Source organism: Siphateles boraxobius, unplaced genomic scaffold (genome assembly GCF_051911475.1).
Source record: "Siphateles boraxobius isolate OS27281-9 unplaced genomic scaffold, OSU_SipBor_1 13, whole genome shotgun sequence".
Taxonomy (NCBI): Eukaryota; Metazoa; Chordata; class Actinopteri; order Cypriniformes; family Leuciscidae; genus Siphateles; species Siphateles boraxobius.
The window spans coordinates 25,008,158-25,023,639 of record NW_027508733.1 but is presented as its reverse complement, the minus strand read 5'-3'; the positions used below and the strand labels follow the sequence as shown (position 1 = coordinate 25,023,639).

The following is a 15,482-nucleotide window of genomic DNA, read 5'->3' as shown; positions in this document are numbered from 1 at the left end:
GATTACACTCATAAACGTAGATTTTTAAAATACATTTCTGGGTGGTATTTCACACCAAAATTAAAAGAATAAATAATAATATAAATAAATCTTTAGAATTTATGCGCATCTTTGCGTTTCCATCAAGTGTTTTTTATGTGATATCCCAAAATGTGCATAAAAATAGGTGGATCGAAACAGGGCTATTGCAAGCCAGCTTCCCATTTTTAAAACCTGTTGAATGTTACCAGCAGGTCGACATTCAGAAATGCGTGCAGTATTTGTTTTGTGTTTGTACTGTATGTCTCAATGTTAGTGTGTATATGAAGCTCAGAAAGTAAGGGTGGAGCTCTGGGAAGAAGTTGAAAACAAACCCCCATGCCAGCGACTGAGAGCGAGCGAGCGAGGGAGGAGACTAGGGGAAGTGTTCAGCACTCAAAGCTTTTGCAATACTGTGTAATATCACAGAGAGAGAGCAAATCAGAGGAATGAGGAAAAGAAAGCAAGTACGTGAAACCAGAAGTTTTTGCAGGAAGATAGACATTTCAACAGTTAAGGCAATGTTCTCTGCTAGAAAAAGGCAAATTTGGCGGAATGATGAATGTGGGGGTGTTTTAAAGGTGCTGTACTTCCTCATTCCTGTGCAAGTGAAGAAAGTAATTTTATGGCTAGATGAATATTTATGTAATGCACATCAAGGCAGGAGAGAAGTCATTCAGCGGGTCCAAAAATTTGAGATCTTTTAATTACACATGGAAACAAACAATAGAAAGTCCCCTCTTCACTTACCACATAAATTGTTAATATATTTTATAATTAAAAAAAAAACCTAGAGATGCACAATGAATTTATATTTATATATTTTTTTTTATTCGTATTGGCCAGTATTATATATTTTTGAAAATAATTATCGACCACAATTTTAATATCGGCACATTCCTAATTTTAACAAGTGGTCTATGATTGATTTAAATTGTATTTATTTTATTTACACAAAATAATACAGAATTTGATTATCGACCATTACATTCAAATAAATATCAGCCAGCATTTTAATATCGGCACATTCCTAATTTAACTACTTCTCTAAGACTATTGATTTAAGATTTATTTAATTTTATTTTTTAACTAGTGGTCTTCGACTTTTGGACCCCCTTGTACAAACAAACACATAATCCATGGATGTGGAGCTAGAGGCCCACTCTTCATCAACTTTTCCTCTGCATCACAGAAAGAAACTGAGACGAGGGAAAAGAATGAAGGAAAGCAAATAACTCAGATCTATATATCTCTGTAATGCGTTCTACATGTTTTGACTGCAGTGTGGCTGTGTGTGTGATGAACTGCATCTGTGTGTGTGTGTGTGTGTAAGACCAGTCTGGCAGAAAGAAATGTAAATGACTTACAGTTGTTTAAGTAAAGCTGCACGTGTGTGGGAGTGTGTCTGCATGTGTGTGAGAGAGAGGGTATTTCCTTCTAAAAAACAAACTGCAAAATCCCTGCTGTCTTACAGTGTTGGTGCCACCGTGAAGTCGGTAACATTATAATAATATGGTTTGATTTTCTCAGGATCGAAGCCATGCTGTCGCTGGACGAGCCCCTGGACTTGAAGATTCTCTCCGGGCCTGACAGGACGCTCAGAACGTCCATCTGTGCCCCGCTGCACTTTGCTCGTGCCCGAATATCCCGGGCACTGCACAAGTCCACAAGCCCTGGTTAGTAAACCACACAAACCACTACATAACAAGACTATATAGATGAATCTTCAAGCTAGGGGTGTGAATCTTTGTTTAGAGCAGTGTTTCTCAACCCTGCTCCTGAAGGACCCCCGACACTGCACGTTTTCTTTGTCTCCCTAATCAAACACACCTGATTCAACTCATCAGCTCATTATCACATGTGATTTGGGAGACAAAGAAAACGTGCAGTGTCGGGGGTCCTTCAGGAGCAGGGTTGAGAAACACTGGTGTAGAGTATCGATTTGATTCACAATTCACAGGTTTTCAATTCCATTCAAGAATATTTTTGCTAATTCAAAACTATTAGATTCTAGTCGATTCAGGGGGTCATAGAGTGGGGACAAAGAAAAAAACTTCAGTCCATTGTTAGATCATGTTAGTTCTTAATGATGCTACATCTCTTTATTTTAATAGCCTATTAAACATTTGCATACTGTATGTAGAAATTCACATAAGCCAAGATTTAAAAAGGCTTTATAAGTATTGTTAGTTCGTGTTAAAGCGATAGTTCACCCTAAAATGAAAATCCTGTTATTAATCACTCACCCTCATGTTGTTCCTAACCCGTAAGACTTTCATTCATCTTCAAAACACGATATTTTAATGAAATTTGAGAGATTTCTGTCCCTCCATTGACAGTCCATGCAACTACCATTTTGAAAAGATAAAGTGAAAGAGATTTTAAAACTATCAACTCAAGAGACTTGATTGCTTTATATGATGAAGGGATTGAATTTAGACTTTTATCCACAAAAAAGCCCTGTTGGTGGATCTGGCTCGAGACTCGGCAGCCCAACTGTTTGAGCTGATTAATAAAGCATTGTTGATTTGAATTTTGCTTCTAGGTCCTCTGTTGCAGAACCTTACAGGTCTAAAATCATGGGAGTTTACTTGGGGTGTAATGGTTTTAATTACTCACGGTTCGGCTTTTATCACTGTTTTAGGGTCACGGTTTCGGTACGGTTCGGTATGTGCTATGTTCAGGGGTAAAAAGGACTACTGTCAAATATAAATAAAGACAATAAGAACAAATAATCTAACTACAATAGACAGCACAAATAAATACAATAGAGCAAAGATACAAATAAATTAAACGGTGGTTTTCAGGTTATTTAGGAATCTAATAGTAGTTTTCAATACAGAAATTGAATATTAAAAAGTAATCAAATGTAAAACAACATGATTGCATATAATCGTCATTGTATCATTTAAAGAAAGATGAACGATTATCAAAGTTACAAAAGTTATTCAGTCAAGAGCAGTGAATGATTTTCTTGTCTTTTGTTGTTTGGTTAACATTAAAAACACATACAGTTGGAATATTAGGCTGCTGTCACTTTAAAACACAATGCACGGATGCAGCACACTGATACTGATGCACATGTGTTGACTTGCTCGAATGTTTACTTTCACTTAAGGCGAGACACGGGAGGCAAAAACATCGTTTTTTTTTTCACTGGTCAATTTTGAGATTTTAGGACATTTGTCTTCAATAACATGTCGTCTTTCAGACTTGTGGTGAAAAAAGTCAGAAATAGACATTTGCTCTTTATTTTACTACACTTTGCCTGTTTGCGTCTTTAGATTTCTCATAAATTCATCAAAAGTTGTCGATATAAATCATGCTCCGCGATCGCTGTCTGCACCCGGTCATCACACACCCCGTTAGAAAGCTCTCTCTCTCTCCTGAACAAAACTGCCGGATCCAAATATGGTCATTTCCTTTTTATCAGCAACCAATTGTGAAACTAAAAGGGGGGATTTAACTCTAAATGCGCAATCTTATTGGCTGATGCTAAATCTTTAAAGCCCGTTTTCTCAAAATGACTTTTCTATCGTCCTCAAAGTCCGAAATCTCCAGTTCAGTAGCACCTTTATACACAAAACTTCCCAGTCTTGTACCTAGTTATTTTATGAAGACATTTACAGAGGGATTTGTAAATATATTATTCCTAGCCTGATTTATATAACATTTTATTCCCAAAAACATGGCGAAAATCCTTTTTTTAAGGCTATTGGCAGTATATTCTGATTTACAGGATAACAAAAGTAGATATCCATAAATCCCTCTATAATTTTTCCCCATCTAATATGTGAACACAATGAAAAAATAATTTTGAACCTGGCTTTATCCAATACTCAGATTTCGTTTTTAAAAATATATTCAAATTAGCGCATATTTAATTAGATAATGCATCATTTGCATATTTAAACATTAAATTACAGAAAACTTGTAATACATTTTTTTCTCATCTTAATGTAGGTAATCAACTGGCAAAGTTTAATGGTGATATCTGCTAGTTAAAAAAATTACCCTATTCACCTGTAGTGTCACGCCTTAAGACATAACCTACTATGTCTGCTAGGATACTCGCCAAGACTGGGCATGTTGACATAATTTTTGTGTGAATTTGTCCGTTCAAGCGCAAGACTTGAAAGAACTCAATATTTGTGCAATGTCTTTCTGTGATCGCGCTTTGGATGATCGCAAACACAAATCTTCTCACTGCGCTCAAGTTCTTTTTTACTTCTTGCGGTGAATTTTTAAATTGGCAAGGCTTAAATGAGTTTGTATAAACACAGATAGCAACATGTGATGTTTAGGTCTGCGCTCGTGCACTATCAACACCCGAGTGATGACAGCGTAAATTTCTGGTCATATCGAGCAAACGGCACTCCCATTGAACAAAGTTTAGAGTAAGCCAGAATGCGCATCCATCAAGAATCTATGTTTCAATATCGATGTGCATGCATCGTCAGGATTTGTAATAATCCATTGAGAAAATTTGTTAATTGTTACACCCAGTAGTCAGTACCTTGTTTAGCTCCTGAAAAAATCAGTGGATTTGAACTAATTGCGTCAGTGATGAATGATTCAGTGACTCAATGGCTGCATCCGAAAACTGATAAATGCTGCCTTCGGAGGACGCATTGCAAGGTAGGAATGGATTGGTCAAGGCATGTCTGAATCCAAAGTTAACGTCACTTCCTGTCTCCTGAGATCCCTTCATCTGATCGATTTTTGAAGGCAGCATACAGTAGATGTATCCTTCGCTGTCTTTGATTTCCCACAAACCTGTGTTTTCCATTCCGTGACAGTTGAATTAGAAAATAAAGATTGCGCCTGAAAGTTGCGGTTGGTAGTCAGTTTGTGTGTAAATGTAAGTTTTTGACCAATGTTTTCCACTTTTGATGTCATTTCTGGCTAGAAATTACTATTGTAGTTTTTAAATATTTGCTTCGTTTCTCCACCTCGCTCTATTTTTCTGTAGATCATTAAACTGCTATGCTGCCTCAGAAGTCAGTTTCGTAAGGAACCTTCGTTCACAAATGCTGCCAGCAAAGTCATTACCTGATAGGCCAGCGAGGCAACAAGTCACATGCCTACGTTTTCGGACGCAGACGATTAGATAGTCTCTTGACCACCAACTGGTTTAAAAATGTTGTAGCAAATCAGCTCTATGAAATATTAATAATCAATAATAACTGGTTATAATTGATTATGAATATTTGGATCAGTTAATATAATTATCTTAATGTAGTAAAATTAATTTTTACTTCAACCCACCTGTTTGTCCCGTGGACACTCAGCGTTAATTGTTGATTAATTCTGAGAGATATTCATTTCCGGGGAAGGGAAATGTCTTTCTTACTGTACAGTTCTATTAAGAACATGTAGTCACAATCTAGATCGTAAGGTAAACTTCGTATGCAAGCAGAGAATCATAACCAAATACATATTGTGCACAAGTTTTATTAACAAAAACATAAATAACATACAAACAATTACACATTCATTCATGCATTCAAAGGGAGATGGTTAAAGTGAGAGAATGAAACCGGAGGTAGGAAATGGAACTATGGGAAAGATCCATTTAACTATGAAAAGCACCATCAATATTATCATTTTCAAAGCAACTTATTAAATTGATACTTGCATGGCTTTGCAGTGGACACAATTCTTGAAGTTGTTGGAAATTGAAGTCGTTGACGGTTCCGTGAGTGTCAAATGTTGAAGTTGCAATCGTTTTCTTCTCCGTTGGATGAAGAAGATGATGAACTTGCATGGGTTGTTCGTCTCTGTTCTGGGTTGGAGGTTTTCTCTCTCTCCATGAGCACATGGGTTAGCACATGCAGATTGTGTAACCTGCCGGCTTTGGGCCAGAGAGGCCATGCAGGCAACCAAGGAGTGAGGAAGTTGGCGTAGTTGGTTGCCCATTCAGTGATGGTAAAGTGGTAGTTTTCTTCTGAGTTGAAATGAAGAAAATACAGTCTGACTCTGTAAGGAGAGTGAAGGCATAGCAGGCTGTGGTCACATGGGACCCGGCGGGGGTCCCCCCAGACATCAACCAACAGTCGAGAAGCAGGAGCAAGAGAGAACTGATCTTTTGATCAGTGATTTTTAATATGAAGATGTCACACCCTTTGGGGGTCCGTGAGCTAATAAGAAGTGTTTCCTTTGGAGGGAAAATTTTACGACCCTTTGTGTTAGAGCAGGACATTTGAATCTGTAATTTCATTGGGTGTTTAAGAAAAAGAATTTTCAAGATTCTTATAATACCCATGTGTCACAAAGTTAGCAAAATGCAATGTAAATTAACAAATGGGGAACGAAGATTGGAGTTTATAGAAACCAAACATGCCACACATATGATTCTGGTTAACCATATTATGCAAAGTCTGAAACATTAACCCATTAGAGTTTACAAGAAAACATAGACCAAAACAACATCAGAAGGAAAATCATGAGATGTGAAAATAAGATACATGTTTATACATTTATCAAGTGGATATATATATATATATATATATATATATATATATATATATAGAATATATAGGATTAACAGGGCTTAAATCCAGGATTTCCGGGGTCGTAAAATTCTTATCAATGTAACCGGACGCTGAGTTCTGCCAGTGGTGTTAGTTTCAGGGGCAGTTGGCCACATATCTTAGTTGGGAGAGTGAGTTTGCCGGACTATACATTAAATATAATGAATAATTTGTGTGTGATTGGTCCAGACGCTACAATGTAACTGCAGAAATAGCCTGTAACAAACTAACCTGCTTTCTTCTTCTTTCCAGATGCAGCTGATAAAGACATGTCAGACTCTTCACCATGCACAGCTGTGGATCTGAGTCTGTCTCCATCCTCCTCTCCCTCACCACCCTCTCCCATAGACAGCGGCGCCAGCTGGAGCCCCTCAGCGCCTCTGCTGGCCTCAGTGAGTAACTCTCCCACAGCCTTTTTTTGTTTTGGAGCAAAATTGCTAGGTGAACAATACATGACTCTAAAGCCTATGTGCATGTTACTGGTGTTACCAGGGTCCAAAATGAACTATTTTTTTGTCTCAAATCAGTAAATGAATTAAACAAATTTGTCTTGAGTTTTTGTGGTAAACTATGGAAGCTTGTTTCCGCCAGATATAAACTCACAATTGCGAGAAATAAACTCTGACTTTTTTTTCTCAGAATTGTATGTTTATAACTCGCAATTGACCCTTTGCAGGGAGTTTGATTGACAGGCGATCTGACCAATCATAATCCGCCATCTGCCGAATCCGCCATTTTTGTCCAACAAAGCAGTCAGGAGAATTAGAAGAATCAGAAGAAGAAGAATCAGAAGAATCAGAATCACTTTATTGCCAAGTAGTGCTTTCACACACAAGGAATGTGCTTCGGTAACAAGATGCTACCTTCTGAGGAGAATTAGTAGATTAATGTTGGAGGATTTGAACTAGCCCTAACCCTAATCCTCTTCCCAGAGGGAAGCAGTGCCCTACCAACACTGTTTACAAATTACCCAAGCTGAAGTCACAGAGGAAGTCAAGAAGCTCCTCGGTGGTAAGGCACTGGGGGTGGAGGAGATCCGCCCTGAGTACCTCAAGTCTCTGGATGTTGTGGGGCTGTCTTGGCTGACACGCCTCTGCAACATCGTGTGACGGTCGGGGACAGTACGTTTGGGCTGGCAGACCGGGGTGGTGGTCCCTCTTTTAAAGAAGGGGGACCGGAGAGTATGTTCCAACTACAGGGATCACACTTCTCAGCCTCCCCGGGAAAGTCTATGCCAGGGTACTGGAGAGGAGAATTCGGCCGATAGTAGAACCTTGGATTCAGGAGGAACAGTGCAGTTTTCGTCCCGGTCGTGGAACACTGGACCAGCTCTATACCCTCTCCAGGTGCTGGAGGGTTCATGGGAGTTTGCCCAACCAATCCATGTGCTTTGTGTATTTGGAGAAGGCATTCGACTGTGTCCCTCGTGGTGTCCTGCGGAGGGTGCTCTGGCAGTATGGGGTCCGGGGCCCTTTGCTAAGGGCTGTCTGGTCCCTGTACGACCGGAGCAGGAGCTTGGTTCGCATTGCCGGCAGTAAGTCAGACTTGTTCCTGGTGCATTTTGGACTGCCCTTTGTCACCAGTTCTGTTCATAATTTTTATGGAATTGTGAGCGGCGTGGCTTGTCGGATATGGCAACAGTAACTAAAGGGGGCGGGTCTTTGCGAACGGTCAATTCTGACTTTATAACACACAATTGGGAGCTATAAATTCAAAATTCCATGATATAAAGTCGCAATTGCGTGATATAAAGTCAGATTTGTGAGACATAAACTCGCAATTCTGAGGAAAAAAGTAAGTATTTTTTCCTTAGAATTGGACTTTATAACTCTTTATATAACTATAAAGAGATGCAAGATATAAACTCGCAATTGCGAGAGAAAAAAAAGTCAGAATTGCAAGATATAAACTCGCAATTGCTAGAAAAAAAGGCCGAATTGTGAGTTTATTTCTCGCAATTCTGACTTTAAAACACGCAATCGCATTTACTGTCATGCTATCAGGATGGAAGACAGGAAGCAAATGCAAGTCGACAATTTATTGGAATCCGGGAAACACAAAGTCATAAGACAACGGGCGTGGAATGATGGCGCAGGGACTTCAATGGCCAGGACCAGAACCGGATGAGATGGTGCGGTGAATGAAGGTGAAATAGTCCAACGTGAAGACGGTGAAAGACGAAACTCCAAACACGGCAATGATGATCACAGGACACGAACAGGAGGGCAGACAGGAACGTAACACCGACAGGGAAGACATCAAACAACGATCTGACAAAAGGGATGAGACAACGGTAAGTATATATAGAGTGGTGTGATGGGCTGCAGCTGGTGAATGAGAAGATGATCAGCTGGAGTGGATTAGGCAATGACACACAATCACACCCACAGCGCACGTGCATGCATACAACAACAAAAACACGCGACGAGAAGGAAACAATGAATTTGTATACCGTGACAGTACCCCTCCTCCTAAGAACGCCTCCTGGCGCTCTCAGACTCCCTTACCTGTCGATTGTAATCATCGATGAGGGAGTGATCCAGAATGTCTCTAGCAGGTACCCAACTGCTCTCCTCCGGACCATAACCTTCCCAGTCCACCAAGTACTGAAACCCGCGTCCCCTCCGCCTAGAGTCCAGAATGCGATTGACCGAATATGTGGTCTCCTCATCTACGAGTCGCGGTGGGGGAGGAACCGGGACTGGCGGGTTAATACGAGAATGAAACACAGGCTTAATTTTGGAGACATGAAAAACGGGATGAACCCTCCTGTACGCTGGAGGTAAATTGAGGCGGACTGCCACCGGACTAATGATCTTGGCGACAGTGAACGGGCCAATGAATTTGGGAGCCAGTTTATTAGAAACGGAGCGGAGCGGAATGTTTCTTGTTGAAAGCCACACCCTTTGACCAACGACGTATACGGGAGGCTTCGACCGGTGGCGATCAGCCTTGGCCTTGGTGCGCGCCCCCACCTGGAGTAGAGTCTCACGGGCCCTAGTCCAGGTGCGGTGACACCTCTGGACGAAGGCGTGAGCGGAGGGGACCGCGACCTCGTATTCCAGACTGGGAAAAATTGGTGGCTGGTAACCTAAACTACACTCAAACGGAGATTGGCCCGTGGCCGACACTGGTAATGTGTTGTGGGCGTACTCCACCATGGAGAGTTGTTGGCTCCATGAGGAAGGATTCTTGGAAACCAGACATCGTAACACCCTCTCCAGATCCTGGTTGGCTCTCTCGGTTTGGCCATTGCTCTGGGGATGAAACCCTGAGGACAGACTAACCGTCGCTCCCAGTAATCTACAAAACTCTCGCCAAAATCTGGACACAAACTGGGGTCCCCTGTCGGAGACCACGTCCATCGGGAGGCCATGAAGGCGAAAGACGTGGTCCACGACTGTCAACGCTGTCTCCTTAGCTGAGGGTAATTTGGGTAAGGGAATAAAATGAGCCGCCTTCGAGAACCGGTCCACCACGGTCAAAACGACTGTGTTACCCTGGGAGGGCGGGAGGGCGGTAATAAAATCTAGAGCGATATGGGACCAGGGTCTTGAAGGGACTGGCAGCGGTTGAAGTAACCCATCGGGGGGTCGATTGGAAGTCTTACCAGTGGCACAAACCGAGCAAGCCAAAAGAAAACTGTGAATGTCACGAGCCATAAGTGGCCACCAGAATCGTTGCTTGACTAAAAAACTAGTGCGATTAACTCCTGGATGGCAAGCCACGTTGGAACAATGACCCCACTGAATGACGTCAGACCGTAATCCCTCCGGCACAAATAAACGATTAGGTGGGCAACCGGGCGGAGGCGTTACCACTTCTAAGGCCGTCTTGACCTTCGATTCGACCTCCCATGTGAGTGTGGAAACAAATAGGGTTTCGGGTAAAATGCACTCGGGAGTAACCGGGTGTTCGGAGCGATCAAAAATGCGAGATAAAGAGTCGGGTTTGATGTTCTTAGAACCCGGGCGGTACGAGAGAGAAAAATCAAAACGACCGAAAAAAAGTGCCCACCGAGCCTGCCTGGAGTTCAATCTTTTAGCAGTTCTGATATACTCTAGGTTTTTGTGGTCAGTCCAGACGATAAAAGGTACCCCCGACCCTTCTAACCAGTGGCGCCATTCCTCCAATGCTAACTTGACTGCCAACAACTCCCTGTTACCAATGTCGTAATTACGTTCGGCTGGGGATAAGCGATGAGACAAAAACGCGCAGGGATGCATCTTATCATCTGCAGGAGAGCGTTGGGACAGCACTGCACCTACCCCCACCTCTGACGCATCGACCTCCACCACGAACTGACGTGAAGAATCAGGGGCAATAAGGATGGGAGCTGAAACAAAGCGGCCTTTCAGTTTGGCAAACACAGCTTCAGCTGTGTCTGACCACCTGAACGTCGTTCTGGGGGAGGTCAAGGCGGTCAGAGGTGCTGCTAGTTGGCTGAAGTTGCGAATGAAACGCCGGTAGAAATTGGCGAACCCCAGAAACCTCTGTAGGGCCTTACGGGAATCTGGACTTGGCCACTCTACCACAGCCTTAACCTTCTCAGGGTCCATACGCACTCCCTCAGACGAAATGATGTACCCTAGGAAAGGAACAGACTGTGCATGAAAATCGCATTTCTCCGCCTTGACAAAAAGCCCATTCTCTAGCAACCTCTGAAGCACTCGTCGGACGTGTTGCACATGTTCCTGGAGAGAAGCAGAAAAAATCAATATGTCACCCAGGTAGACATATATGAACTGATCTATCATGTCTCGCAACACGTCATTGACCAATGCCTGGAAGACTGCTGGGGAGTTGGACAGCCCGAACGGCATGACCAAATATTCAAAGTGCCCCCTGGGGGTGTTAAAAGCAGTCTTCCACTCATCCCCCTCCCTAATGCGGACCAAATGATAAGCGTTACGGAAATCCAGTTTTGTGAAGATGGACGCTCCCTGCAACCTCTCGAAGGCAGAAGACATCAACGGCAAAGGATAAGTATTCTTTACCGTGATGTTGTTCAACCCCCGGTAATCAATCCAAGGTCGCAGAGACCCGTCCTTCTTCCCCACAAAAAAGAACCCCGCCCCCGCTGGAGAAGAGGAAGGTCGGATGAACTTGGTTGCTAGAGAATCAGAAATATATTTCTCCATAGCCTCCCTCTCTGGGACAGAGAGCGAATATAACTTGCCTTTGGGCGGAGACTTACCTGGTACTAAATCTATAGCACAGTCATAGGGACGGTGCGGAGGAAGAGAAGCAGCACGAGACTTACTGAACACCTTCAGGTCATGGTACTCCGTGGGCACGTTAGACAAATCCCCTGCTTCCTCCTGAAACATAGAAACAGAGACAGACGGACAGGCAGACACAAGACAAGACTTATGACATTCCTTGCTCCACTCCAGCACGACGTTATGATGCCAGTCTATGCGAGGGTTGTGACGGAGGAGCCAGGGGTGACCAAGGACGATGGGTGTCAGGGGCCAATTCAGTAAAAAAAAAGAGATAGTCTCGGAGTGGTTGCCAGAAGTGATGAGTGTGATGTCCTCAGTGATGAATGAAATGGTGGGGAGATTCTGACCGTTCAGTGCATGTACAGCGATTTTGTGAGTGAGGGGCTTGAAGGGGATCTGAAGCTTGTGTGCGAATGTATAGTCCATGAAATTACCCTCAGCCCTGGAGTCCAGAAGTGCCTTGCAGTTGTTCTGGTGCACTGACCATCTTAGTCTAACCGGGAGGAGCGTGGATGTTGATGAGGTCTTTTCGGCGGAGATCCCACCCGATAGTAGCCTCATGCTTACTATCGGGCTTGGCCTTTTAACGGGCAGTTGTAGGCAAAATGTCCCGTACCTCCGCAGTAAAGACAGAGGCCCTGGGACCTCCGCCTCTCCTTCTCCTCCCGGGAAAGCCGAGCTCGCCCTACCTGCATGGGTTTGTGATCGTAGACGGGGCTGACCGCGTCCCCGCCGCTGAACCGTGGACCCTCGGCTCCGCCAGACGTGCGGGTGGACGCTCGACTATCCAGAGTCGAACGACGAGCATTGTCCACCCGCACGCAACGCTAACGCAATGAGTCCATTTAAAGAAGTGGGGAGGTCCAGGGCGTAGATCTCCTTCTGGACGCGGTCAGCCAACCCATGCAGGAACATGTCCCACTGCGCCTCCTCGTTCCATTGACACTCTGCCGCCAGGGTCCGAAATTCGATTGAGAAATCTGAGACCGACCTGTCCCCCTGCCGCAGGTCGGCCAGTACTCTAGCCGCCTCTCTTCCCGCGACCGCTCGGTCCAACGTGAATACGGTGAAAGACGAAACTCCAAACACGGCAATGATGATCACAGGACACGAACATGAGGGCAGACAGGAACGTAACACCGACAGGGAAGACATCAAACAATGATCTGACAAAAGGGATGAGACAACGGTAAGTATATATAGAGTGGTGTGATGGGCTGCAGCTGGTGAATGAGAAGATGATCAGCTGGAGTGGATTAGGCAATGACACACAATCACACCCACAGCGCACGTGCATGCATACAACAACAAAAACACGCGACGAGAAGGAAACAATGAATTTGTATACCGTGACATTTACGAGTTTATATCTTGCAGTTCTGACTTTATAACACACAATCGCAATAGCGACTTTATAGCACTCAATTCTGACTTTATCTCGCAGTTCTGAGAAATAAAGTCAAAATTGGGAGATTGGGAGAACTCGCAAATGTGAGTTAAAAAGTTGCAAATATCTTTTAAAATGTTTTATTCTGTGGCGGAAACAATCTTCCATAATTCTAATGATTAAAATCACTGGGATGAATCAAAGTCTCTGGTGTAGGCAACGTTTCTTCTGCATTCTGCTGGAAGAATGATTGCCTTATGCACACTCTCGTAATTCATTTCAGTCCAGTCTCACACAGTGTCCTGATCTGAACCCCTGATCGGAACATGTTCGGACTTGTTCGAGCAGGAGGTGGTCTCCTACTCCTGAACCATGATGAGTCGGGCATGATTCAGAAATGAATAACTGACACATACGCTCTTCTACTCACAGGAATCCGAAAGTACCACGTATCACGAGGACAGCGCCTCTCCTCCTCCAGGTTTCCAGTTCTTTCTGCCCATTGGTGCAGAGGGTGCCCTGCGCCTGCCCTCCTCGATGCTGATTGGTCAGCACTCCCCTGAACCCTCTAGTGACGAGCAGCTGGCCTGCCGCTGGCTGAAGGTGAGTGACAGAGAGCATGTTTTACTGTTTTGATCCATGATGATGAGATTCATGACTAAATGAATGTCATACATGCTATAATCGTTTTGCAATTGAAACACATTAACAAGGAGAGTACAAACGTATTATAAAACAGGAAATAATGGACATGAGTGACGTGAGTGAATGGACATGGGTGATACAATACAAAAAAATCCAATAGACTTAAGGGCCATTCACATCAAGAACAATAACTATAATAACTATAAAGTTTTAAGCTGTACTTGCATGACTGAAATAGTTTCAAGTGGGGTGTTTCAAAGATGGCCGCCAAGTGAAATGACTTGTCTTAAAGGGATTTTGTCAACCACCCACAACATCCCAACATTGTTGATGCTAACTTTGTATTGTACATTTCAAAATAGAATAACTGGCTGTAGCATTGTTTTTCTTAGAAACATATGAGAACTTGGCATGTTACCTTACTGTTGGGAATGGTATGTATATTGTGTTGTGATAATTGTATGTAAGCTCAGTTTTGTTTGTAAAACTTTAAATTTTGAATGCCTTTCTGTTAATGTTCTACGAATTAAAAAAAATAAATAAAAAATAAAACATAGCATGTTTCCTAATTCTCTGCAATCATGTTATGATGTTTTTGTGCTTTAGTACAGTAAAAAAAAAGAACAAACAGCACCTTTAAATATTAAAAGTGCTATTTACACATTATGTTTATTCTTTGCTCCTCATCTTCCTCTCTGCTCCTCCTGTGCTCTCTGTCTTTACTCTGTAGTGCCATCTGCTGTTCGAGAGCCTGCAGGATCTTGTGGACCATGTTAATGACTCGCATGTGAAACCGGAGAAGAATTCAGGATACTGCTGCCACTGGGAGGGCTGCGCGCGCAAGGGAAGAGGCTTTAATGCCAGGTCAGACAACATACGCGCATTCATGGGATTTAAGCATTATTTCTAAGCAAAATTAGGTAAGGTTTATAATTAAAACAAGAAAAATAAAGTAGGTAAGAAAAAAATAACTCAAGATATATTTGCATTTATGTATTAGTTTTTCATAATCATATTTTTTTAAGAATGTGTGTGTGTGTGTGTGTGTGCATATATATATATATATATATATATATATATATATAGAGGTCCTTCTAAAAAAATTAGCATATTGTGATAAAGTTCATTATTTTCCATAATGTAATGATAAAAATCAAACTTTCATATATTTTAGATTCATTGCACACCAACTGAAATATTTCAGGTCTTTTATTGTTTTAATACTGGTTTTCATGAAAACTCAAATCTCAAAAAATTTGCATATCATGAAAAGCTAAACGAGCTATTAACCTAATCATCTGAATCAACTAATTAACTCTAAACACCTGCAAAAGATTCCTGAGGCTTTTAAAAACTCCCAGCCTGTTTCATTACTCAAAACCGCAATCATGGGTAAGACAGCCGACCTGACTGCTGTCCAGAAGGCCATCATTGACACCCTCAAGCAAGAGGGTAAGACAGAAAGAAATTTCTGAACAAATAGGCTGTTCCCAGAGTGCTGTATCAAGGCACCTCAGTGGGAAGTCTGTGGGAAGGAAAAAGTGTGGCAAAAAACGCTGCACAACGAGAAGAGGTGACCGGACCCTGAGGAAGATTGTGGAGAAGGACCGATTCCAGACCTTGGGGGACCTGCGGAAGCAGTGGACTGAGTCTGGAGTAGAAACATCCAGAGCC

General features: G+C 42.6%; 1 protein-coding gene across 2 annotated transcripts in view; it reads left to right on the top strand.

The window, feature by feature from the left end:
- Positions 1-15,482, top strand: part of LOC143736135 (zinc finger protein GLIS2-like) — a 28,705-nt gene that overhangs the window by 6,051 nt on the left and 7,172 nt on the right. For both annotated transcript variants that reach the window (XM_077226752.1, XM_077226753.1), the window contains exons 2-5: positions 1,549-1,694; positions 6,804-6,943; positions 13,596-13,766; positions 14,539-14,672. In XM_077226752.1, the coding sequence (XP_077082867.1) occupies positions 1,549-1,694; positions 6,804-6,943; positions 13,596-13,766; positions 14,539-14,672 (591 nt within the window). The remainder of the gene's footprint in view (positions 1-1,548; positions 1,695-6,803; positions 6,944-13,595; positions 13,767-14,538; positions 14,673-15,482) is intronic.